Source organism: Dreissena polymorpha, chromosome 10, assembly GCF_020536995.1.
Source record: "Dreissena polymorpha isolate Duluth1 chromosome 10, UMN_Dpol_1.0, whole genome shotgun sequence".
In the NCBI taxonomy this organism is placed as follows: domain Eukaryota; kingdom Metazoa; phylum Mollusca; class Bivalvia; order Myida; family Dreissenidae; genus Dreissena; species Dreissena polymorpha.
In genome coordinates, this window is record NC_068364.1 from 34,280,646 (window position 1) to 34,299,182 (window position 18,537).

The 18,537-nt window shown below is 34.0% G+C and overlaps 1 protein-coding gene across 1 annotated transcript in view; it reads left to right on the forward strand.

Annotated features, from left to right (window-relative positions):
* LOC127849031 (collagen alpha-1(I) chain-like) overlaps positions 1-16,284 on the forward strand; it is a 46,568-nt gene extending 30,284 nt beyond the window's left edge. Inside the window, exons 20-27 of the mRNA XM_052381756.1 lie at positions 105-236; positions 751-792; positions 4,256-4,276; positions 8,931-9,002; positions 10,019-10,216; positions 13,690-13,805; positions 14,656-14,742; positions 16,158-16,284. Of these exons, the coding sequence (XP_052237716.1) occupies positions 105-236; positions 751-792; positions 4,256-4,276; positions 8,931-9,002; positions 10,019-10,216; positions 13,690-13,805; positions 14,656-14,742; positions 16,158-16,284 (795 nt within the window). The remainder of the gene's footprint in view (positions 1-104; positions 237-750; positions 793-4,255; positions 4,277-8,930; positions 9,003-10,018; positions 10,217-13,689; positions 13,806-14,655; positions 14,743-16,157) is intronic.
* The last annotated feature ends 2,253 nt before the right edge of the window (positions 16,285-18,537 follow it).

Sequence of the window (18,537 nt, forward strand, 5' to 3'; positions counted from 1 at the left end):
CCTAGATCAGTTTGTCTTTGGGTTAATATCAGACTCCAGATCAGATTGCACTGACTTTGGGTTTATCAAAGACCCAGTTCAGTGTGTCTTTGGGTTCATTTCAGACCCCGGTTCAGTTTGCTGACGAGTCTGAGCTCCAGAGAGCAGCTCGCAAAATTCCAATTGGAACGCTGGCCTTTGCACTGAACACAGAACAAGTGTATATACGCGTTTCCCAGGGTTGGAGAAGTATAACGGTGAGCATTTCAGAGTTATTTCCTTTAGTAAAAATGTGTACCTGCAAGGGGCAGATGAAAATAAACCCAGACTAGAATTTTTTTCTTATGATAAATGTATTTTACTTGCTGGAAAGAATTATTTATTCTGAGCACAATCAGCCATTTTAATTGTTTTGTAAAAAAAAAAAATGCAGTTTTGTCTAAATGGAGTAATCTTTTAAGAAGGGGTATTGTATATATTGGGATTACGCACTTGGTTCTAAAGATGTGTCAATGTCGTGGGTAGAACTTGTTTTTGATGTCTTTGGGGAGATCTAAAGAATGCTGCCAAGGTGGGGATCAAACCTTTACCTCACAGATGCTGGGCGGGCACCGTATCCACTACAACACCACAAATTCTTGTCAAAGCATGACAAATCTTGAATCTTTGTCAGAATTTGCATTTGAAAACAAAGATTACTTTTTGATATGTAATACTACAGTTATGTGTTGCATACAAATTGTTTTAATTCCTAATGATTCTACTTTGTAGCTTGGAAATGACTTAATTCGCTTGCTGCCAGAAACACCAGTGGTAAGTTACTTCCCTTGGCTGTAATCTTGCCATTTATAACTTAAATTACCTCCCTGTGCCATTATCTTACTATTTATATATAGACATGTTTTTCGTACCGGTATTCTACGTTAAATTTAATTCAAATGAGCAACACGCACAAATAATTCACTTACACCAATTCACACAGAAGTAGTTAAGAAATCTGATTTTAACACATATTTAGGGATTTTGTTTGACTCCATAAACATGTAACTCATGTACTCCTTACATATAAATAGAAGCATTTGATTTTTTATCAAACCAGCGTGAAATATATTTTGATAAAGTTCATGTTTAGTATTAGATGGAGTGTGGTATTGTAAACTTATATTGTAAACTTATTCTAGAATGAATGACACTATTAACTAGTATTTTTGTTGCAAGCAAATGGTAGGTCCTATACATTTTTGCGTGTGACATGTTAGATTGTATGCATTGACTAGATGTGTAGGATTATACAAATAAAACAAAAGTATTGGAATGCCAATATTGCAAATACTAGGTTAGTGTCAAGTAACGCTCTCTCTATTGGTCATTGTCGGCCTGGGTACTATATACAATGTACTTCAGGTATTCTCAAGTTTACTTAAATGTACCCTGGATACAGAAAATATACTAACACGTACCCGCCCAATTTAGACCATACCCGATTTTTATTCCCGCCTAAAATCTGATAAAAAGCGCTATGGAATGCAAAACGAAATTCTTGTTGAAAAAAAAGCAACAAATATCCTCAAAATATATAATAGAGGCCATTTTACACATTATTTTCAATAAATGAACATAATTAATTTGAAAAAAAGCCGACAAGGACCAATTTAGAGTAAGAATTCCCGGGTATGTTTCAGTATATTTTCTGTACCTGGGATACATGTAAGTATACTTTAGTGTACTCTGGGTACATTTAAGTATTACCCGAGCAGGCGATGACCAATCGAGCGATTACTTTGGGGAGTTAATTTCTACAACTCAAGTCTTATAATATAATACAAAAATGATAGTATGTAGTTGTGACATAAAAGTATTAGATTTTTAACATGTCTTCATATCGTATAATTATGTTTTTACTATCATAATAATACAATTCTCTTTAATTTGAACATTCCTTGACAAATCATGTTTTTACCCATGTTTTTTCAGACCACTGACAATGTCCTCCCATTTAGAAAGGTTATATTTGTTTTTGCACATTATGTACTAGAACATGTCTCTACACACTGCTGTGCCCCCTTTCAAAGATCGCGGGCACAGAAGTTGTTATAATCCGGCAGGGGCATGGCATTTTGGGGTCTGCTTTTTCAGTTTTGTAGCACAGTTTTAACCATGCACTTTTATATTTACTATGGCATTGAAGTTTTAACCATGCACTTTGTATTTACTATGGACTTCAAGTTGTAATCATACACTTTGTATTTACTATGAAATTAAAGTGTCAATCATACACTTACACTTTTTTCTATGAAATTCAAGTTTTAATCATTCACTTTATATTTACTATGGAATTGAAGTTTTAACCATGAACTTTGTATTTACTATGGAATTCAAGTTTTAATCATGCACTTTGTATTTACTATGGAATTCAAGTTTTAATCATGCACTTTGTATTTACTATGGAATTCAAGTTTTAATCATGCACTTTGTATTTACTATGGAATTCAAGTTTTAATCATGCACTTTGAATTTACTATGAAATTCAAGATTACAATCAATACTTTCTCAGAATAATTGTGTCTTGATCTGGAAAAAGTGGGCTTAATGCATGTGTGTTACAGTACTGTTACAGATTAGCCTGTGCAGTGAAGACTTTTTCTTTTTTTATGGAATTTTTCGTTTTTAGAAAGTCTATTCTGTACAAAAGCCCAGTCCAGATGGAAAGTGTCTTTCCTGATTTAGCCCTGTGCACACTGCACAGGCTGATCTGGGACACGCACATGCATTAACCCAGTTTTCACAGAGCACTGCTCATTTCTATAATGCTATGCTGCGGTCTTCAAACCTCAAACAGTTGCTAAACTATTTTCTTATTCTTCGTTTCTGCTTTTGGTAAGATTAATTATTGTCTGGCTTCATTTAAAATTCATGGAAATAAAAAATAATTGACTTCTGAAGCCATTACGAAACAAGACATTAATTAAGAGGTGCTACAAAAAATCTTAACTTAATATTCCGTAAAATCATTTATATTTTTCGGCATAAATTACGTGTTGTCGGTTTTTTTAAATTCTTTTGTAGACTCATTAAGTCGTGGATTTCTAATTTTTGTGGGGAAAAAAAGAATAATTTGCGTCAGTGATTTTCCTCTGTTTTTGGGATAAATGTGTGGATCAGTAAACCCACTAATTGAAAATTAGTTTCCCACAAATAATAATGAGTTTACAGTATTTTAGTTTAAGCTACAAATGACAAGCCATGTTATCCATTGGAGTTGGTATCTTTGTCATTGTTTATGGTGATATGCAAAATTAACTTAACACTTTCCCACTCAGAAGCAAAGTTAAAATGGCTAAGTGCCAACAGCATAAAACCAAAATAGCCTGGGAGTAACTCGCAGTCTGTTAAGGTTTTATGCTGTTTGCTGCTCATCAGTATCTAAGGGTTGGAAGTGAAGTCTTTAAAACTTAAATATATTAAGACAGGTCTTTAATTAAATTTAACTTTCTAAGGGACAACACATGCATAAAAATACGTATCTAAGTGGTTAAGGGTAAACCAAACACTATTTTTACTGGGTGACACTGTAGAGGGTTGAGTGCGAAACAATTGTATCTTGTATAGAAATGTGAAGCAGATACATCAGTCTGCATATTTGTAAAAAAGTTATTAAACAATTGATCTCAAGAATTAAGTTGTTTTGTTTCTTACTTCTAATGTACAAACTTGATTCCTTGAGGTTATTATTTTTTCTTAATCTACCACATGTTGTGTGGAATTATTTAAATTTTGGAGATAAAAACGAATTATGTGTGGCTGATATTCTAAATTTAAGCACTGTGTTTTTAAGTCCCTTACAGTCATTTGTGCATTATTATAATGTATCAATTGCCTATATGTCTTGCTTGGTACATGTATTGCACACTAGCTTTGAAATATTTGTTAATCATACGGCATATACCCAGCTTCACAGGTTGTATAAATGGGTATCATTTCATTTTCAATTTAAAGAGACCTCATTGCACATTTTGGCACGTATTGAAGTTTTTCATTAAATGCTTAAAAATCAAGAATAAAATAGAAGGGAAAACAAAATGAAAGAAAAAAAGTAATCCTTAACTGGACTTGAGCCCCTGAGCCATGGAGTAAAAGTCTTAAATGTTAAGTTTTACTGTTTCCTAGCAAATATCATAACGAAAACGAAAATGTGCAAATCTGAGACAATTTTTTTCAATTCTGTATATACATTTTATTACATGATAACATTTCTTTAAAATGTTTCGCCTTCCAGGTCATTGTTCCACCAACCTTGGTAATATAATGTTCTTAAATCAAAGTCTGTGTCCGTTCTTGTTTTTGTTCTAATATCGCATAATTTGTTATCATTTCTTTGATGCTTCATTTTTATGCATTTCTTTTAAATGTCTCTTTATTTCCACATGTTAAATGCTATATTTTTTGTTGTAGAATTGTTTAGATACGTTTCTTAGCAATGCATTTTTTAACGGTTGATTGTGTTTCTCATAAGACTGATACAATGATAAACTTATTCTAGGATAACGGGGCTTAATGCATGTGCTTAATTAAGTATCTACCCCAAAGGCTTATCAGGGATGATACTTTCCGTCTAGACGAGATTTTTGTTTAGAAAATAATTTCTTTAAGTGTTATCCTTGATTAGCCAATGCTGAAAATACAGGCTAATTGGGAATGAGACTTTTTACACATGCATTAAGCCCAGTTTTCCCTGAACGAGGCTGAAAGTAAAGCTTTATCTTTTAAGTTATAACATTGTAAACTAAATGATTTAAAATGATTTTAAGTCTTCACAATTTGTGTTTGTGACAAATTCTAGTTCAATACAAAATGAACAAATTATGGAAATTTCCTTACAAAAAAGCAGTAAATGCTTAGCATTAGCATTAAGTGTTTATGTGTTATGTAAAAACTATTAAGTTTTCAGCAGCATACATACAATTTGCTGGTGATTTTCAAAAAAACTTGTACAAATACAACAAAATCATGTCAAGATAATAAAGTGATGCAAATTTAAAAAGTAAGGTAACTCATCAAACAATTGAAATGTTCACCTTAGCACTGATCTCTGGTTGTGCATGAACAAATGTAATACATGTACAATGGTTTATTAACAAGTTTAAAAAATAAGAACAGATGCAATACATGTTAACATTGGGAAAAAAATATAAACACTGAAAAAAGTTACTAATTGTTTAAGAAGTAAAAAAGTAACACATGCTGAGAAAAAACAAGAGGAAAAACTAGGGCCTGGAGCCAGTCAAGTTATCATATTTATCATAGGAATTGAACATATTATTCATATGAATTTAACATAAAAATCACAGGTAGGAATTGAACATTTTATTCATATGAATTGAACATATTATTCATTTGAATTGAACATATTAATCATTGGCATTGAACATCTGAATCATATGAATTGCAGTGCTTTTCACAGGCAATTTAACGGTCCCTCAGCGGGGCGCTTGAATTTCAAAATCAGAGTCCACGGGGCGCCTGAAATTTTCCGATCAGTTATTGCAGCTTAAGCTCAAAGAGATATCGACTTCGCCGAAAATTTTGAAAGCCGATTTACGATCCTTTGTTGCTTTACCCATTTAAAGCCCGCCTAAAGGCGGAGTGTCACTGTATTAGAAAATCAATATTGCCCAATGAGAGCCCACGCTTTGTATGAGCGACAGCAGTAGGCAGGCAATACTTGCAGTTAAATCATGCAGACAACTCGTGACGTACATGTAATTGCCACAGAAATATTAGCCAGAAGACTGATGATGGCAACCGGCCGTAATCCTCGTGGACAACATGAATTTCATGCAAAATTCCGTCAAAACATTTATTCGACTCGTAAGGTGTTTAAACAAATTATCGTTGAATTCATAACGCAACTGTTAATATTTGAGCGTTTTAACAAGCACACAACACGTGAAGGATTGACACACGTTCAGAGGCAATATTTCATCAAATCTATAAATAGTCACTTAAAATGTATTTGATACAACAGAAAAATGGCAAGGTTTGTGATAAAGAAATAATTGAGAGCTTTTATCGTAAATATTTACCAGAAAGTGATTTATATAAACGGAATTAACGGGATTATTGGGTAATAAATAGAAACTTGAAAAGTAGTAAGTATACAGTAATAGAGTCGGGTTGAAACGGATGTTTTGGGGAATCGTTCGAGTCGGGATTTTACTATCTATGCGGGAAATGTTTAGAACAATTCAACAATATATATTTTTAAATGACTGGGGGATTTTCTTGAAGAGTCATAGCGCACCAAATTATGTCTTTTGACGCTGTTTTTCTTGATGTTACAACGCACTAAAGAACGTCAATTGACACGTTAAATTTTTTAAAAATCAACGTCGGGAGGGGACACCCCTCCCGAACCACCCCTATCAGCCCTGGGCCACCTGACAAAAATCCTGTGGAAAGCACTGATTTGAACATATTAATCATTGGAATCAAACATGTTAATAAAAGGAATTGAACATAAACCATAAATGGGACATTATTAATAATATGAACAGATTAATCATAAATGTGAACATGTTAATCATGAATATTAACAAATGAATCATAAATGTGAACATGTTAATCATGAATATTAACAAATGAATCATAAATGTGAACATGTTAATCATGAATATTAACAAATGAATCATAAATGTGAACATTTCAATAATAAATGTGAATATTTAATTCATAAATGTGAACATATTAGTAGAAAATGTGAACATATTAATAGAAAATATGAACACATTAATTGTAAATGTGAATACATTAATAATACATGTGAACATATTATCATTAAAAAAAACACATATTAATCGTAATGTGAACATATTTATCATTAATGTAAACATATTAATCAGACTGAAGTCATAAATTTGATAATATTTCTTATGTATGTATGTTTTTTGCAAGATAAAAATGTAATGGTAACTCAATTATGTCATAACATGTTTTATAAGATACAAATGTACTTGGCCATGAAATCCAACAATTTCATTGGTATGAAACCCTTCAATTTCATTGGCCAGAAACCCTTCTATTTCATTGGCCTGAAACTCTTCAATTTCATTGATACTGAAACTCTTCAATTTCATTGGTCCTCTTACAGCTCAGACCGCCTCCTACCACGGTAATATTACTTTTGTAGATGCAAAGTTCTTTGCAGTTATATGAATTCTTTTAAACACTGTTTTGAAATTAATTCTTTGTGTGGTTTTGATTTTTTTTGCAGTTTGCATGGATTATAAAAATATGTGTTTAAAAGTAAATAATATCAACAAAAACAACTATGGAATGAAGGTTTATTTATTTTTTTAAAGTTGGCAGATACAAATGCAAAGGTTTCGTTAGTTATGATACTGGTTGATAACAGTTTGATACCTATTAAATACAAAGTTGTGTATGGATTACTAATTATAGTAGTTAGTTATAAATTATAATACAGATTTTAATTTACTCACTCATTTGGCTTTAAGCACCAACCACATTTAGTCGCTTGGAAGCCAAGCTATCAAATTTGAATGTAGGTGAAAACAGCTGATAAGCTTTTCTGGCTTTCAATGGATGATGATTAGCAACGTTCTGGGAAACCTGGCTTAATGCATGACTGTGCAGTCCGCACAGGCTAATCAGGGGCAACTCATTCCACCTAGACTCAATTCTGCTTTAAAAGAGACTTCCTTTACCCAAAAAATCAATTAAAGTAGTATGTGTCATCCCTGATTAGCCTGTGTGGTTTGCAGAAGAATCTTGGATGACACTTTACGCACATGCATTAAGCTCCATTTTCCAAGAGCATTGCTCGTGTATTTTTATCATATTTACATGGGTTGAATGAACTAATATTGTTTCTAGCATTTAACATAGTTGCTGCTTTTGCGACTAATACTTTTTGCATCATTTGTATTAAGTTTGTAGGAGTTGGGTTTGTTACATTTACTACCGTAGTTTAATGCTATAACATTAAGTACAGATTTTATTTTATTTGTGAAATATTATTTTTGGAGTAAATATTCGTTTCATAAACAGATGCTCTGATCTTTGATGATTATGTCTTTGAGTCAAATTGTTGACATAGCATTGTGTTTTAAAATGTAGTACGGTCACTTCTTTTACGGTTGCATCTTGAACCTCTGTTGTTATGGAAACCATTTTGACATGTGTGCATCTTAAAATGTAGCCAACTGTTATTTCCAGAATTATTGCTCCAACTTGACATCATTGCCGCCCCCCCCCCCCCCCCCCTTTGAAGAAAAGGGGTATATTGTTTTGCTGGATGTTGGTCTGTCTGTCTGTTCGTCTGTCGGTAGACCACTTTGTTTCCGATCAATATCTTCTCAACAAATTGACCATTTTGCTTGATAGTTCAAATGTGCATCTGCGTTGGACAGTAGATGACCCCTATTAAAATTGGGGTCACTAGGTCAAAGGTAAAAGTCACTATGAGAATAAGCGTGAAAATCGTTTTCCGATCAATAACTCTTCAACGAATTGACTGATTGGCTTGATACTTCCCATGTGCATTGGACTTTCACTGGCATACTGTAAGTTACAGCGTGTAACGTGCTACCATGTATAATGTTAAGCAGGTGTTTTTTTTACGTATGTTCACTCAGTACTGATAAACAAGCTAATCCAGAAAAAATGAGTTGTTGATTGACCGCCTGGACATGACTTTAAAACTGTTGAAAAACGGTGAAACATTCAAATAAGACAAACAAAAATGACTGCATCTTGTTGCTCTTTTATGACAAAAGACAAGCCTTCATAACTATAATCAGGTTAGAATTGACCCAAGCATTTCAACCAGTAACCCATATACTTTATTGCAAACAAGCAAGAGTTGGTAATTTAAAATTCCCTTACATGTGAATTTTTGAATTGTTCAGTTGACATTCTGGTTTACATTTCAGCCTCCTACTACTACGCCCCCTTCGCGAGTACCAGAAAACCAGTCTGATGGAAGAATTACAGGATCACCAAGGGTACTGCATTTTTAGAGTAGATGTATTGCTTTTATTACTTTATATGATCTGCGTTTTGGTAAAACTTGGCTTGACGAATGTGTGTGAATAGTCATCCCTGATTTGCCTGAGCAGTCCGCTAGGGCTTATCAGGGACGACACTCTCTGCTTAGACTGGATTTTCATTACAAAGAGACTTCTTTTAAACAATAAATAACAGAAATGGGGAAATTGTGGTCCCTGCTTAGCCTGCCTGGAATGCTCCGGCTGATCTGGGATGAACTTTACTCACATGCATCAAACTCCAATTTACCCAGAGCAACGTCCATATTGTATTAAGGGTTTTTATTTCTGTCATGATGAATAGAAAATATTTTAGTTAGACTTTGATTTCAAATCATTTCTGTTCATCTGTAAATGTAAGTGGTACTGGTTGCTCAGATGTAAGAATGCTGCCCTTCAAATCTGAGTACATGTAGCATATAGTTTTGATTGAAGGCCCAGCCACAGAAATCGTGTGGTGCATGCATGGTCATGTAATCAATTATATGGCCATTCTCCCTGTACTACTGATTTGCGTAGGGTATAAACTGTTGTCATTTCTTTGAACAAGTATGTTCACTTACTATTTGTTAAGCAGATTACCCTGAAAAAGTGTGAATTAATTGTCTGCGGAGAAAAATCCATAAAAAAAAATAAAGAAAAGAAGGGAGCTAAAATGTTTGTATTATCCCATTTAAACATGATGATTAACAACAATAAATCATAAAAATATAAACATGTAAATACATTATATATATATTATATATATTAGATCTAAATTTCAGCACCACTTGTACACAACTTGTTGTTTATAAGACAATATAAAATTACAGAAAATGGGATTCATATTTATTTCATCTTTAATGGATCCACCTTGTTCATAACTCAAAATCATTGTTTATTCTGCAATACAAAATTAATACTTACAACATAATTTTTTAGCTTTTCTTAAATCTTTTTCTAGTTTCACCAAATTTTATTAAATCTATTTTTAGCTTCACCTTGTTGCACTGAACAATCCCCAAAACGGCCACATGCGTGGAATCCGGGGCGCGGACAGTCAGTGCCATAGAGAGGCCCGCGAATCTGGGATGAACGGAACTTTCCGCGCGTTCCTGTCTTCGTCTGACCAGAATTTGGACTCTCTTGTGTACTATCAGCTGGACCGAAGTGTTCCCATTGTCAATTCAAAGGTTTGATGATATGAAATTGATTATTTACTTTGGTGTCATTGTAAGAATATTATAATCTGTCATTGCTGTTAAGGGGTCAAATTTGGGGCAGCAATTAGGCCCCATTCCCAATCACAAAGACTATATATGTCTTGTTCTGATAAAACTGGGCTTAATGCATGTGCGTAAAGTGTCATCCCAGATTAGCCTGTGCAGTCCGCACAGGCTAATCAGGGATGACACTTTCCGCCTAAACTTGATTTTGGGTAAGGAGGTATTTCCTTGAAACTAAAAATACCATAAAATGGGAAAGTGTCATCCCTGATTAGCCTGTGCAGACTGCACAGGCTAATCTGGGATGACACTTTACGCACATGCATTAAGCCCAGTTTTCTCAGAACAAGGCTCATATTTCCCCCTAAAGACTTCCTACAATTTCCAATTGGAACTTTACAAAACACACACATTTTTCAAAATAAATTGAAACATATAGTTCATCTCCCCAACCAGCTCCATAAGTTGAACTTAAAGTAAATATAACATTTCACCTATGTTACACCTTTATTACATCGATATTGCACCTTTATTACAGGGCATAACATTTTTGTTACTACGCTTTTCTAGGATGAGTTGCTGTTCAACTCCTTGAATGACATGTTGAATGGTTCTTAATACAATGATTATCTAGGATGAATTACTGCTTAACTCCTGTCACTATGATTTCTAGGATGAGTTGCTGTTTAACTCCTGTCACTATGATTTCTAGGATGAGTTGCTGTTTAACTCCTGTCACTATGATTATCTAGGATGAATTGCTGTTTAACTCCTGTGACAATGATTATCTAGGATGAATTGCTGTTTAGCTGGTGTCACTATGATTTTAAAGGATGAGTTACTGTTTAACTCATGTCACTATGCTTATCTAGGATGAGTTGCTGTTTAACTCCTGTCACTGTGATTTCTAGGATGAGTTGCTGTTCAACTCCTTGAATGACATGTTGAATGGTTCTTGTCACAATAATTATCTAGGATGAATTGCTGTTTAACTCCTCTAACTTTTATTTTTATGCCCCCCTTCAAAGAAGAGGGGGTATATTGCTTTGCTCATGTCGGTCTGTCGGTCGGTCTGTCGGTCGGTCCGTCCACCAGGTGGTTGTCAGACGATAACTCAAGAACGCTTGGGCCTAGGATCATGAAACTTCATAGGTACATTGATCATGACTCGCAGATGACCCCTATTGATTTTGAGGTCACTAGGTCAAAGGTCAAGGTCACTGTGACTCGAAATAGTAAAATGGTTTTTGAATGATAATTCAAGAATGCATACGCGGCCAACAGGGCACACTCTGAACAATATTACTGAAGCAACTGGTCTGTAATCCTAAATCTATAATTATCAGTCCAATGAAACATCATCCTTTTAGTAAAATACAGTGGATCAGTAAAAATATTATTAGAATATGAGATTTTTTGTATATTTTGTATATTAAATATTGTGTTAATGTTTAATTTTGTTGATTAATATAAATATAAGCAGGACAGGGGAGGTAATACACTACAGGGGAAACAAATGCAATAAGTTTAAATTTATTGTTACAGATTTGCCTCCTTTGTAATATATTTAAATTTTACCAAATGTAAGGCTAACTGCACTACTACTACTACTACTACTACTACTACTACTACTACTACTACTGGTGCTGCTGCTGCTACTACTACTACTACTACTACTACTACTTCTACTTCTACTATTACTACTACTACTACTACTACTACTACTACTACTACTACTACTATTACTACTACCTTCTACTGCTGCTACTACTACTACTACTACTACTACTACTACTACTACTACTACTACTACTACTACTCTACTACTACTACTACTACTACTACTACTACTACTTCTACTTCTACTACTACTACTACTACTACTTCTACTACTACTCTACTACTACTACTACTACTACTACTACTACTACTACTACTACTACTACTACTACTACTACTACTACTACTACTACTACTACTTCTATTACTACTTCTACTACTACTACTACTACTACTACTACTACTACTACTACTACTACTACTTCTACTACTACTACTACTACTACTATTTCTTCTGCTACCACCACCTACTACTACTCTATTACTACTACTACTACTACTACTACTACTACTACTACTACTACTACCAGGGTTTTTTTTTACTAAGAAAGTGACGCCGATATTCGGCGTCTTCCCCTACCAGAATTTTCCCCCTAAAAATACCATTTCCCCTCCAAAAATATAATTTTTCACCAAAATATAATATTTTAACCTCAAAGAAATGTTTTTTTTCTTTTGGGAAGTCGACACTTATCCAATTTGTACCATGTACAAAGATCTCACTCTCTCTCTCTCTCCTGACGAACACTCAAATCTGGGAATCCCAGTGATTCTAAATATAGCTCTTAAATTACGTCATGGAACCTGGCAACTTATCGTATTAATCATGTGACTATTTTACTGGATGCCGGTCTTGCGCGAGAAGGGTGTTTCGTCAATTAACTACCGGAAACCAGTCGAATTTTCTTCCGAGCTATGTGAAAGCCAAGATATACGTTAAAACAGAAAAAGTCTCACAATTGGCGTTCATACACGAACAAAATAAAACGTTCGGACTCGGAAAATATTAATTGCGTTGACGCATTTTTAAGAATGAATCATCAAAAACCGTTGAAACCCAGCAGGATTTGGTGGTACATGTAATCAACATCGATTAATACTGTCGGATTATTGTGAAAGTGAAAGTAGACAATCGGCAGCTGCCGCACCTTTTCCTTCCAATACTGTAGCAGATCTAGATCGTCTACCCATTCATCATGAAATTGAAATTACAATATTGACATCGTTCCCTGGCCCCAGTTGAAAACATTTCCCATTATTAGATCTACCCCTGCAACTTTATTTAGGACTTTGACTTTAATATCATACTTGTTATGTGTTTAAGAACAAAAAGGTCAGAGACATCCCTCTTTTTCTAAAAAAAACCTGAAGTCTGTAGGTGAGTTATAGACATTGAAATGAACAGTTTTTACTTTTTCCCCAAATATGTCTCTTTCGCGCTCTATTTTCCCCTTTTACCCAGCGTCCAGCGTCTTCCCCTTTTTCTAAAAAAAACCCTGACTACTACTACTACTACTACTACTACTACTACTACTTCTACTACTACTTTACTACTACTACTACTACCACTACTACTTTTACTACTACCACTACTACTACTACTACTACTACTACTACTACTACTACTACTACTACTACTTCTACTATTTCTTCTGCTACCACCACCACCACCACCACCACCATTCACAGTGACAAAAAACGTATTCACACAATGGCTGCTACTACAACTTATAGCCCATATAGGGGGGCATGCATGTTTTACAAACAGCCCTTGTTTAAGGATGAGTTGCTGTTTAACTCATGTCATTATGCTTATCTAGGATGAGTTGCTGTTCAACTCCTGGAATGACATGCTGAATGGCGGGGGCGGGGCCTTCAACCACGGCGCCTCCATCTACTCCTTCAACGGGAAAAACGTGAAGGATGATCGGCAGTGGTACGTACTGATCACGCCTCTTTTGATCTGGCAGTTTGATCAAAATACTTATCATATTCAAATCCTACCCTTTGCTTAGTACCTGGTTTGCCCTGGATTGCGAAATAAACGCTGTGTATTAACTCTTTCAGTGGTGGAACCCAATTTTGAAGGCCTTTGCAAACAGTTTGGATCCAGATGAGATCCCACAGAACGTGGCCTCTCATCAGGATCCAAATTGTTTGCTATTCTGATAGTATTCTTTGAAAAAAATCAAAGAAAATGCTAATTTTAAAAATTCAGCAGACAACATTTTAGCAGACGACAAATTTCCCAGCATGAAAAGAATTAATCAGGCTTTGGTGTGCCAGCTTGAGCATTATGATCAAAGGAATCAAAATACTTTACACCCTGTGTAAATGGCAATGAAGACGTCCTGCACAACCTTAACTTCAAGGTGGTGACACAATTAAAGTTAAAATTCAATAGCTTGAGAAATGAGAAAAGTGTGATCCAAAAACTTAAAAACATTAAATGCATCTGCCTTAAAAATTGCTAAGTTTAGGAAGAAAGTGTTGTCTCTGATTAGCCTGTGTGAACTGCACAGGCTAATCTGGGACAAAACTTCACACTCATGTGCATTAAACACCATTTTCACAGAGGAATGCTCATATGACAAAACTCTATTGTTGCTCGGTGCTTTTTTTCCAGGCCTATATGAAGGTGCTCTTGTCGGCTTGGACAGGAAGGGCTTTTTATATCCCCAGCTCTCCAAACATTACTGAATTATTTGCCATTTAACATACCTGACAAATCTGTTTTGGGTTCTTTTTACCATACGACAATACTGTATTGTTGCTCTTTTTTGCAGGCCAATGAAGGTTCTCTGGCATGGCTCTGACAGGAAGGGTAACCGCATGGAGGATAAGTCGTGTCGAGGCTGGAGCTCACACTCTCGGTACGCCAGCCTACAACATTGTTAACCCTTTAACACTTTTATGCGTATTTAACGCTTCACCACTTAGATACGTATGTAACCCTTTACCACTTAGATACGTATTTAACCCTTTACCACTTAGATATGTATTTAACCCTTTACCACTTAGATACGTATTTAACCCTTTACCACTTACATACGTATTTAACCCTTTACCAATTAGATATGTATTTAACCCTTTACCACTTAGATATGTATTTAACCCTTTACCACTTAGATACGTATTTAACCCTTTACCACTTAGATACGTATTTAAAGGGATCTTTTCACGCTTTGGTAAATTGACAAAATTGAAAAAAGTTGTTTCAGATTCGCAAATTTTCGTTTTAGTTATGATATTTGTGAGGAAACAGTAATACTGAACATTTACCATGGTCTAATATAGCCATAATATGCATCTTTTGACGATTTTAAAACCTAAAAATTATAAAGCGTTGCAACGCGAAACGATTGAATAATTTGGAGAGTTCTGTTTTTGTCGTTAAATTTTGTGAAACTACAAAGATTGCTTATATAAGGTATAAAATACGTCAAGTATGTGTACTTGGCGGAATAGCTCAGTAGGCTAAAGCGTTTTTACTTCAGGACTCTGGCAGGACCTCAGGGGTCACTGGTTCGAAACCTGCTCTGGGCAATGTTCTTTTCCTTTTTTTAATTTTATTCTTGATTTTTTACTGGAGCTTTTACGATCCAATGTTTACATTTATCAATATAAAGCATTTAATGAATAAGTTAAAAAATGCCAAAATCTGTGAAAAGGCCCCTTTAACACTTTACCAGATAGATACGTATTAAACCCTTTACCATTTAGATACGTATTGAAAGCTTTACCACTTACATACATATTTTGATGCATTTGTGGTCCATTAGAAAGTTAAATTTAATTAAAGACCTTTCTTACAAGATTCAAGTTTTAAAGGCTTCATGAGCAGCAAACAGCATTAAACCGGAACAGTCTGCAAGTTACTCACAGGCTGTTCTGGTTTTATGCTGTTTACACATAGCCATTTTCACTTTGCTTTTAAGTGGGAGCACTGTTAACACTGTAGAAGTCACATTTTTAGTCAAATGTTCATGAAACTTTGTAGGATTGTTTGTTTTAATTCAATCTTGGCCGTGATCAAAATGGTTCCAGTCTGTTGAAAAACATTGCAGACAGGGGATGAGGCAATTTTCCTGTTAAGGTTATAGTAAAACCTTGTTTACACTTTAGAATTAAAATTTAAGGTCCAATCTTCATAAAACTTTGTCAGAATATTTGTTCTAATGATATATCTGCTGAGTTAAAAAATGGTTCCAGTTCCTTGAAAAACATAGCTACCAGTGGGCGGGGCAGTTGCTCTTATATGGCTAGTTAAACTATGCTAACACTTCAGGTATTCAAGCGGCCTGGGCAGCTCTCTCATGGATGGGAAGATGATGGATATGGACGAGTACAGCTGTAACAACGCCTTCGTCATCCTGTGTGTGGAGATCACCAGTCAACAGAAGTTGCGGAAATGAGGCGTTGTCTGACTTAAGTTATGTTTTTAAAAAAATATCCGGTCTTGAAGTTGAACAAACAAACACAAAACTGATTTTAAAGGGATTTTTTTCCCATTTAAAATGAAGATGATTTTAACGGGATTTTTTCCCATTTTTTACACGTTTTTTATTCTGTGTATGGAGATCACCAGTCAACAGAAATTGCGGAAATGAGGCGGCGTGTGACTTTTTAGATGGAACTGTTAAAAAAAAAAAAAGAATCCTTAAATGAAGCGAGTTACTGTTTAGTTGGAGTTGTTTTAAAAAAATCAGTGGAAATGAAGCACTACTATTTAGCTGGAATTGTTTTTATGTAAAAGAATCCGCTGGTCAGGAAATTCAGCGAGAAATGGGAATTTTTCATTGGAATTGTTAAATAAAATCTGGTTATGCGATTAATTAAACATAAACATGATTAAACAGGAATATTTTCCTTTTTTTTGGATAGGATTTTTGTATGATGAGTTATTGTGGTCTAAAAGATACAAAAAAATATGTTTATACCCATAGCTATATATTTTTTGCTGGAGATTTTAGATAAAACTATATTGATATCAATTAACTTGTGTAAGTTGATAAATGGTAATTTTGAAAGAACAATCTGTGATAACCTTACTTCTGAAATCAATATATGTACTGTCACTCGTATCTGCAGTGAATGGATTTGAAAAGTAAACAGTGATCTGATTGGAGGATTTGAATTTCGGTTGACCAATGAAAATCCAGTATTTGTGAGTTGCCATAGTGTCAATTGACATAAAAATAGATTAGAAGTTTTAGCTCGTGCAGACATCTTATCAGTATCCAGTATCTACAAATGAACAAAGCTTTAAATAGAGAATATATATAGTGCCCACAAATGATTGTAAATGCGCATTATGTCCGCTTCTGAATAAAATATTTTGTAATCGCGTGAACAGACTTTTAGTGTATAGATATTTAGCTAATGTTAATAATTCCATTAAAATAACAACTATACTGAATTTAGTGTTGAGTTTTATACAAGCGTATCTGGGATTAAAATATAAAGGCAGATGCATAAGTTTTAAACTCAAACCTATATAATATTATATATTGGCAAGTGAACAACTGTTAAGCTTTGATCAATGACGTGCACATAGTTGAAACATAAGAATGCAACATTTAATGTATGTTGTTGTGTTTCGATGTTTTTCTGTCGAGTTCAATAATGACGTGTGTCTGAAAAAGAATTTAAAGTCTGAAGAAAATTGTTATGTAACTGCTGATAAACAAATTATGCAAATTTTGTGTAGCCTTGATCATTTTCCATATGTATAATATCAATAGCTGATATTATGTGTTGCCACTGCGTTTAAGCTTGCTATACAATAAAATATTTTTAATTCAGGTCTGTAATTAGTAACACTTGACTGATAAAAAACATGACAATTTTACGTTGTATATAGATTTTTCTAAATGCACAAAAGTCATCAAATTGCATTATGTCACCTTAAGATTGTCAAAAAGTGTGAAGGCTTAAGATTGTAAAAAATGTGAAGGCTGAAAATTGTTTAAACAATTTAGAATGCTTAAGATTGTAAAAAAATGTTAAGACTGAAGATTGTTTAAAAAATTTAGAATGCTTAAGATTGTTAAAAAATGTGAAGGCTGAAAATTGTTGAAATCAAACACTGAGGCTGATGCGTGTCCAAATCGTTGTATTTTGCTTATCAGGTTAATTGCAAATATAACAATAGGAATGGAATAATGCATTACTTAATTGCTTGAATATACCTTTCTTCTGTTTAAAATTCTTATTTTCTATATCTATGTTGAAAATGGCTTTACCAAAAGTGCCTTTTGTCATTATATGGACTTTCAAGCATTGTTCATTAATATTAATCATTTTAATTAATTAATATGCCCTGTACATGTATAGTTTGCTTTGAACATGCGTTACTTGCTTTCATTTTTGTGTATTTTCATCATAAGACTTTACTTGTCTGTATCTATTCTTACCATTGATAAAATGCTTGTGTTTAGTTTCCAAAACAGTGCCTACTAGCTTATTGTATATCAATTCATGTCAGCTTAACATGTGTGTATGTTTTCAGAGGTCTGAATTTTAAATTGCATCTTGAAGTCAGATTGTTTCAAAAGTCTTTTATTTTGAGTGGCTTTTTAAGCAAAGCATCAACATTAATTGTTAAGTTATAATTTCTTATTATAAGCTATAAAAATAGCTTCAATGAAATTTATTATATGTGTTAG